This window comes from Acipenser ruthenus, chromosome 29 (genome assembly GCF_902713425.1).
Source record: "Acipenser ruthenus chromosome 29, fAciRut3.2 maternal haplotype, whole genome shotgun sequence".
NCBI lineage: Eukaryota > Metazoa > Chordata > Actinopteri > Acipenseriformes > Acipenseridae > Acipenser > Acipenser ruthenus.
This window is the reverse complement of record NC_081217.1, coordinates 679,757-689,318: the sequence shown is the minus strand read 5'-3', so window position 1 is coordinate 689,318 and position 9,562 is coordinate 679,757. Positions and strand designations below refer to the sequence as shown.

At 40.7% G+C, this 9,562-nt stretch overlaps 1 protein-coding gene across 1 annotated transcript; it reads right to left on the bottom strand.

Annotated features, from left to right (window-relative positions):
* Nucleotides 1-3,352: 3,352 nt before the first annotated feature.
* On the bottom strand, nt 3,353-7,639 carry LOC117417260 (oxidative stress-responsive serine-rich protein 1-like). Its single transcript, XM_034029254.3, has 4 exons — nt 7,087-7,639; nt 6,431-6,544; nt 5,822-5,932; nt 3,353-5,005 (listed from the first exon to the last, which is right to left on the bottom strand). The coding sequence occupies exons 1-4, from the start codon at nt 7,125-7,127 to the stop codon at nt 4,249-4,251; spliced, it is 1,023 nt and encodes a 340-aa protein (XP_033885145.3). The 5' UTR covers nt 7,128-7,639; the 3' UTR covers nt 3,353-4,248.
* Between the last annotated feature and the right edge of the window lie 1,923 nt (nt 7,640-9,562).

Genomic DNA, 9,562 nt, shown 5'->3' with positions numbered 1-9,562 from the left:
AGAAACTTGATCTGAACCCTACCTTGTTAAACAAAGGTCAAAATAATAAAAGGGCTCAGTGTTTCGTACGGCGAGTGAAAGCGTCCTTATACTGTAAACACAAACCTGTTTATTTCCAGACATTACAGAGCTTCGGAACAACCAGAATCTTCCCACGCCAAAGGAGCTGATGATGTCACGCTCTAGAGAAGGTATGGAACACGACACACTCATTATTTTCATTGCTATCAGGCAGTCACATGCTCCTGTAGAATAGAATGGCCTGTGCAAAGCTCAGGGTAGTTAAAAGAATCTGCTTTGCACAGACAGAAGTGCGTGTCGTGGAATCTGGGAAAACCACTAGCTCCACCCTGTGGCAGTTATATAGCATTACAAGCCTTGTGTCAGAAGCACAAAAACAACAAACAGGTTTCTGGGCAGTGTCTTTTAACTGCAGTGGCTAGTTCACAATGTAAACAAGAGAGCGGTGATCCATTTTGAAATGCTGCTCCTATATCAAAGGAGAAAACTGTGCAGACCTTTCAATAAACGGCACCAACAGCACTTCATAAAAATGCCTCATGTGCAATAGCCTATACTGTGAACCACTCATGCATAGAGAGGCTTGCATCAATAATGAGAAAGTAGCATCAGCATTAAAGTCTAAAAGGCTGGAGTGCAGCAACAAACATCTTGATCTCATCAAAAATCAAACGACGCAAGCACATACTCAGCCAAACATGCAATATGCCAACGGGAGGCATTGCAACAGAGATAACCCTATCTGATATATTCATTCATCTTCTGCATCAGCTTTCCTTAGAAAATGAGCATTTGTAAGCTTATGAATGTTATCAGAAGCAGTTTGTTTTTTTAAAATTCTAAGCCATCAATACTGCGTTATAATACAACCACACTTTAAATCCAGCCTTGTGCAGCGACTGCTCTGCGAGCAGCAGAGTTCTCAACACAGCCAGGGCATCCTTTATGAAGTGGGGGCCTTTCACACTGATCCCACTGCTTGACAAGGAGTGCAGAACAAACACACGAGTCTCCGAGGAGCATTTGCCCGTATTCACACTTTTTTTCCAGAAGGTGATACATCAAGGGCAGGAATGTCAAACAGGCACATCCCCAAAAAAGCTCTGGAAGCAAAAGCCCCCCCCCCAATCTGTTGCGTCACTTGAGTGGGTGGTCTGGCGTTCGTGCAGCTGTTTCTGCAGCCCTTACGAGTGAGCGCCCCTTCTATTATCTTGTGCAACTTGAAAGTGTTGGGTGGATAACACCCATCAAAATCAACAGAGGAGAATAGACATTGTGAATACAGTTCATGCTCTGCCTGCACACCACAGACACTGCTCCCAGGTGGTGGCATCTCCACACTTGTTCTCGCCCTTCTGTTTAAGGCACTTGCTTAAAAGACCGCTCTCTAGGATCTGCACGTTGCACTTTGTTCAATTCTGTACAGACAGTAAATGCTATGCTAACTAATTCGGCTAGCTTGTGTGATAATGCATCGTTTAGCATCTATACAGTGTAAATAAACAAATGCATCATTTAGCATCTATACAGTGTAAATAAATAAACAAATGTATCATTTAGCATCTATACAGTGTAAATAAATAAACGAATGCATCGTTTAGCATCTATACAGTGTAAATAAATTAATTCCAGGCTGCTAAATAAAGGTCTCATGGGGATCAAGTTTTTTATTTTATTTTTTATATTTCATTAAAAACCAGTAAGAAACAACTCCAGGTATACTTCATATCTTGGAGTGCTTTTAGTTTGTTCTCACCTATCGCACAATGAAGTGAAAACCTTTAACAAGCGCCTAACTTTCTTGGGTCCTGGTTTGTGAAGATGCCTCTGAAGTGTCTATCCTAATTCAAAAACAACCCCCTCCCCCTCATTAAGAGGCAGATGGCTTGCAGCTATTTTATAAGGTTTGCAGAAACTGTCAATCCCTGATGGATGGAATTCATTAGAATTGCATCAATTAATGCAGACAGTTTATCATTGCTCTGAACAGATGCCAAAACACATTCTGACTGGGAAATAACCATTAAGGGACTTTCCTAATAATAACTGCAGAAACCCCGGTAGTCAGTGGGATGGACCTTGCCGGTATGGAAAAGGCTCAAATTTGACTGCTCATTTAAAAAAATATACCTGAATTGGGTGAGGCAACCCAAGGCTTTTCCATCAAGTTTCCTCTCTCTTACCAGAGCACTAGCACCAGTAGTACTTTACTTGGATTTCATACTTCCATTTGGAATATGCAAAAACTTCAAAGAGAAAGCTGTAGATGACGCTGCTGCAGTCACAAGGCAGCAGTTTATCTGTAGTGTTGTTTTGTCTTGAATTAATATTTAAAAAACGAAGAACCAAGGATGAGAAAAAGCAGCAATGTTCAGCAGTAAAGCTGTTTAGCCCTATTTGAATCTTCTATTTTCTGCTAGCAAGTAAAGCCATGGTTTCCTGGTACAGTTCCCTTTCAGAATACCGACTTCCTTTCACACCAACTGACAAAATGACCAATTCTCCAAGAAGCCCTATACAGCCCAGTGTCTAGAATTGATACTGTGCTGGTACTGAATTTCTAGGAAATACTACAGCAATGCACTTTCATGAGGACTATACCTTCCCCCTGGCCGGGCCTGTTTACTGATAACACATCAATAAAAGGTGTAATTACGTTCAATGAAATGACTCATTTAAAAACAAGACAATCAGAGATCAAAGTTTACAAAATGTTTAGGTCTCGGTCTAGTTTGAGAGGTTCCTAACACGAACACTGCATCAGTCAGTTTCCTTCTTAACAGGGAAGATATGAGATCTGACATAACTTTGATTAATGACTGGTGGGAGGAACACAGTTGGCAAGTTGTTCCATATCAAAGAGCGTTAGGTTTTAGTAAGTAGTTTACATAGCGTTGAAAATAAACTGACATATCAAATGAGAGGTTAGCAGCAGAAACAGCAGCGCTTCGACAAGAACAGAACGCTTTCCACAGAGTTCAAGATGTAGGATCTGGTTAAAAAACAGACTGCAAGTGAATATACTCCTTAATAGATCCCGCACGAAGAGTCACAGCCTCTGAAACACATGTTTAAAGAAAGAAGTCCACTTTTAATTAAAGACTTAGAAGAGAAGTGCTTCTGAAGGAGCTGATGTCTGGCCCTATCAGGGACTCCTGTGCTTTAATACTCCAGACTCACTCCTTCACCTAGAAAACAAAATGTGAGCAAAGCTGACTGGCAGGTTAAAACCTTTTAAATTAGAAAAAAAACAAAAAACAACTTCACTTGCTTGTTCATTTGCAGAGTATATTTGTTTTGTTGGTATGCAAGGATCCATAGCCGTTAGCGATTGATTTAAATTACAGATTTAATGGAATTGCAACAACGACAACAAAAAAGTCAAGGTATTTCCCGAAAGGCAATTAGTTCAGCAGATTGGACAACTTCAACAGTTCATTGAAAAAAAAAAAAACCAAAAAACACAACATGCTAATTGTTAAGACAATTGTGTTGACACAGCATTAAATAATATTTACCTATTGACAGACTAGGTAAAAAAACAGCATTACCAAATCAATCTGGGTGTAAATAAAAATCTGATTAAACAATGCACATGTACTGTGTATTTTTTTTTAGTTTTTTTTTTTTTTTGCCTAAGCCCACACAATCTCATGAATCTGATGTAAAAAACAAACAAACAAACAAACAAAACACATTATAAAAAATATTCTAAACAGGATCTCATAATGCTGAGGCTATGAAAATCACTATTTAAACACATACCCCCCCCCCCCAAAAAAAAAGCTATCATGTCAGAACGATGAGTGTTATATTATGCAGATGCAACGTCAACAATGTATTATCAACACAGTGAAATTGAAGCTCCCACACAGAAACCCTATGTCCTTGGCATCAGGAACATCGTTCTGATGTTGGCTTTAAATACAGGAATAAAAAAAAAATCATATCTGTAATACTCTGGGAGGACTTTGGCAACTTTATCATGTAAACTATCATTGCAACAATGGATCAATAAAAAACTTAGATTCACTGAAACCTATCTTGTCACTCTGTGTGTCATCTGGGATTGAGAATACAGGATACAAAAAAGAGAGAAGTGCTTATTACAAGCAGCTTGATCAGAACAGCATGACAAAGGTAAACTTCTAGTTGCCTTGTTTTTACACTATCATGCTTAACCATTAAAAAAACAAAAAAAAAACCCACACACAAACCAGCCCCATTCTAAGTGTACATCATTTCTGCCATGTGCGACATTTTCTTAGGGATATACAGGTAGTATTCCATATAACCTGAAAGGTCCTCAATTGTTATGTCGTCCACGTAGGCCCTGGCTTGCTCTGAACAGGAGCGCGGGGACCCTGACGTTGCAGTACTGCTCCGAGTTCTCCTTTGCGATGGACTATGAGAAACGCTCTCTGCTGCCATGTTTCTCTCGCATTCAGAAATGACGTCTCGAAGGCCGGTGAAGGAGTACACCTCCACGCCTTGCCAGTTTTTGCACTGGCACTCTTTCTGGGGACAGGAGCAGTCCTTGTCCTCGCTGAGCTTGGACAGAGACTGGAAGTCAGACGGGGAGTTAGAAGTGAGCTTACTTTCAGAGCGGACCTTCTGGTGGCTGCTCCCCGGCGTGGATTGTTTCGGAGTTCCTTCGTCTTCATCGTCTTCGGAGGAGGTGGATGTGGATTTGACAATTTCTCCAGGAGCCGCAGCTCCCCCAGGCTGAAGATTGTACGGTGTGTAAGCGGTGGCACCGAATACTGGGGAGGATTTCCCTGTAGATAAAAGCTCCTTTTTAGCAGGAGCTCTGAGGGAAACGCATCCTTGGTTAGGGTCAGGCTGGCTTTTGTGTTTGAGCTGGCAGGTAGGTGGGGACATTTTGGAACTGCAGTAGGTGAATTTCGGAGGGTGAAGGATGGGAGATTTTGAGCGTCGTCTGCGCTGGCTTCGAACAGCTCCCCTTGATGTCTTCCTTGCACATCTATTGTGAAAAGAGCAAAAAAAACAAACAGTGCTGAAACTGTGCAATGCCTCATTTTGTCAAAGTCTTCAGTTGAAACTCTGCCGTTTATTATACACATAACTGCATTAAAATCAACTTGGGGGGAGTGCAATAACTTTATTTTTCATGAAACTACCGAGCAGGTGCTTTGCCAATGTTTCATGAATAAGACGTTTACAAATACACTTAGAAACAAAACACCAAAATCTTACTGTACGTAGCAATAGGCTAGTAACTTCGCTAAGATTTAAAGTTAGCCTTGTCTTTTGATCTGTCCCATGAACATGCAAAAACCTCCCTCTTACTACGTTTAAATCTATACTGTCGACATTACTGTAGGTATTAAAGTTCCTCAATGAAGTGTTTAAGACGAGACATAAAACCGAGGTCTTATTTTAAGTGACTCTGCAGCAGCAGTTGCGATGCATGGTTCACACACCCTAGTCTCTAAGTCACCTTGGATAAAAGCATCTGCTAAATAAATAAATAATAAAAAGCGTCTGCTAAATGACTAATTAATTAATTAAAAACAAGTAGAAAAATGAACACGTAGACCGAGTCAAGGATTAACATGTTTTACTCATATTATATTTCAGATACACATTTACCAACACATTTGGATGGCAAAGTATGTTCCAAGAACCCGCAGACGTATTTACTTGCAGTGTTATGGAATGGTTACAAAAATGACTCCCTTAACTTGCGTATTAAAACAAACACAAATTACTCAAATGTGTACAGTTTGGTTTCCAATCAATACAACTGTGAAAGATAACAATAAAGCAGTACTCGTACCCGTGCCAGTTCTCTTTTGAACACACCGCCTTCGGTTTGGCTCCTTCTGCATTCGCCCGAGCTGATGTTCTCTGACTTGCTGACTCACAGACTCTAACTGCTGCGGTAGACCTGGAAACACAAACAGAACGCAAACCCTCAGCTTGAATTCATGCTTTATTCAAACCAGGGAAGTATACCTGCATGCAATATGTGCCAGGGAAGAATACCTGCATGCAGTATGTGCCAATCTTGTAACAGAGAGATGGTGGAAAACTACCTGTTACTTGCATGGTGTTGCTTAAATTTTCTTCTGTGTGGTTTTCATCCTCTCCAAAGACTTTTCTCCTCATACACACGCTGAGCCCCCCGCCCCCCAAGTTAATCTCCTAAACACTTTTTTTGTGCCAGTATACACCTTAATGTAATGCTTATACTATGCTGAAGAACTAATAATCCAATCAATTCTGTTAGAGCTTTACTGTTTATTTAAAACTTGCAATAGGTACATCTGTGCAAATAAAATCGAGATCATTCCAGCTGAAGTGGACTCAATTGCGGGCAGGGGGTTCCCTGTATTTGTGGCTGATGAGACCGAGACCACAGGTGATGGAGAAACATTCTACAAACCCTTCAGCGTCCACTCTCAACTTCTTGAAGGCAGTCTGCAGACTCTCCTCCTCTCCGTCCTTCACTTCAGATTCCATTTTCAAAAACGTCGTGCTCCTGCCAGCTTGGTAACAGCTGAAAAAGTTACCAGAGCAATTCAAACCATTACATTCGTCAGGTCCAGTTCATCAGATGACAGACACTGCCCCACCCATCTCCTATTCAACACGTACTGTACATAAACACCACACACACACACACATTTATATATGTATATATGTGTGTGTGTGTGTATATATATATATATATATCGCAACTCAAATTTGCCACACACAAGTTACTGATTTATCTCGAGTTTTTACCGCTAATTTCTCTAAAGACTAATCATAAAAGTGTTAAATAAAAATATTAAAATGGCCATTTATAGTTGTTACCGACCTTTGTCCCGAAATAATAATAAAAAAATAAACAGAGAAACGAATGGCACTTATTTTAGACTAGTACTAGGTCACAACATTAGAATCAACAACAGAAACGCTAGACAGAAAAACGAGTAATATGTGCTACCATTATATATATATATATATATATATATATATATATATATATATATGCCGCGTATTCAACACAGATTATAAAACAAATAAGAGTGAAATACTGGAAGAGCGCGGACTCACGGCTGGGGCTGTGGTCCCTGTTGAACTAGGCCCGTACACATCCAGGGAGTTTCCAACAGCGCTGCCTGGTCTAGCGTGGCCGAAACGAACCGAAACCAAACGGGAATACCCTCGTACTCTTTCTACAGAGCGCCCTTCAAACAGCCCAGCGCTTACTCCCTTATCGTTAACTCGCTTATCATTTCGCAGGACTGCCACCTGCTAAACAAATATCTGCGGATATTTAAATAATAAAATGTGTATTGTTTTTTTTTAGCCGCACTTCTAGACTTTTCTATTCCGACCTCAGCTTGTTTACACGCAAACAAACACTTGCAGCGACGCACAAACTGCTGATGTCATTCACATGCACGCACCCCCACCGCTGATGTCAATGAAACTGTTTGATCCTTATCACATGATTAGGGAGGATTCGTCACCGCTTTTATCCGAAGGCAGAGCACCGAGGGAACCCGAAACTTTGAGGTCGTGGCTTTCTGTGCTACATTTCCTTGAATAGAGTCTAATAACGAACTAGACCAGAGTATTTGAAATAAAGTAAAATAAAGTAAATCATGTGAAATGCATTATTACAAGTCAAACAGAACTAATACTCGTGGAACCCAATAACCCAGCTTTGCCAAGCCTCTGTGTGCTGAGGTTCAACCCCCTGTCGCCAGATGGCACTGCTCTTCTGTATACGGTATTAATTTGTCTGCTTGTCTAACTGCAATTAATTGCATATTATTATTATTATTATTATTATTATTATTATTATTATTATTATTATTATTAACTTCCATGAATACAAGCATGTGCACTTGTAGTTGTCATGCAATTGTCATGAAAAGCACAAACTTGCATATATTAGGTGGCTGTGATTGGCAGTTTTTTTAAAGGGAAGGGGACGGGGGAATACACACACGTGTTTGTGCGCTAGCTGAAGTTTCTTTCCTTCTCCTATAGATGGCGCTCATACCTTGTATGTAAACCTCTGTTTTCATTAACTGGCCTCTTTTTACACTGAAAGAATGTCTGCAGGCTGTAGTGAGAACCTTCTTTGGTTCCTGCTCCTCCAATTCCTGGTAAGTTGAGGACGCTTAAATCTATGCAAAGTCCAGAGTCATCCTTGTATATTTGTTAAGGCTACAGAAACACCTGCCAAGTGAGCTCCTTCTGTCACCTACTGACGGCTCACCGACTGTGACTGAAACAGGGAGGTGCAGCTTTTATATAGCGGCTTTATAGAAAACATGTCAGGGATAGAGCATTGATGTTACAAAGTGTGTGCTATACATGGCAGGTGTGCCATGCTGTCCCATAGGTCCCTGTACATTCCTCTGGTGACAAGCAGATTACAATGTGCCTCTCATTTTCAGAGGTTAAAGTCAGAGTGATTCAGATGAGGTACAGTAGAAGGCAGGGATCAAACACTATCCTGCCATGTCAGAAAGCACTTCGTTCAGCAGAATGAAACGGAGACTAAATCGCTGAACCTGTGCAGGCTCTCACTGCAGGTATTCTCAGTGTTTGCCTGGGGAGCTGAGCAAATATCTCTTTGCTTTTACAGGCGCAGCCCTGAGCAGGTGCCTGTTTCCTGCCAGTCGGAAGGCCAGCTGTTCTGTAAACATGGGGTTGGCATTGCTGAGCTTCTCTTTAGAAAAGGCTTCTCTTGGGTTGTAATTCAACTGACATGCTTGTTTAAACAAGATACACACATATCTATCTATCTATCTATCTATCTATCTATCTATCTATCTATCTATCTGTCTATGTCTGTCAGTCTGCCTGCCTGCCTCCCTGTCTGTCTGTCTGTCTGTTACAAACATGACACACAAGTGATAGTCTGTCTGTCTGTCTGTCTATCTATCTATCTATCTGTCTGTCTGTCTGTCTGTCTGTCTGTCTGTCTGTCTGTCTGTCTGTTCGTCTGTCTGTCTGTCTGTCTGTCTGTCTGTCTGTCTGTCTGTCTATCTATCTATCTATCTATCTATCTATCTATCTATCTATACACACACATACATTTTGGAATGAACATTAGAACATTGCATGATCTTGGAAATGTCTTTAAAAATACTCTTCAGTGCACATTTAGCTAATACAGGACTTTTATGTTTGAAAAGATGAATGCGCTTTCCTGAAAAGAAACCCAAGGAAACCCAAAGTATCTGCATCCCCCTGTCTTGTTTGTTGTAAATGAGAGGGATGTGGAAGCTGCTTCAGCCCTTTGTTCAATGTCACACCCTAGCATTACAAACATGACACACAAGTGATAGTTCCAGGAGCGTCATGTCTGTTCTGCACTCTTCTCTTCTATAGGGGCCCTTGTAAGCACTTTGCAGCACATTCCCAGTATCGCAGCACCTTTTAACCACAAGACTACCTTTATTTATAAAAATCCATGGGAATGCATAGATTAGACTTGTGTAAAATATTACAAATGACTTGCAGGCATGTCTATATGCATGTCTTCACTGTGCAATGTACACCAGAAACA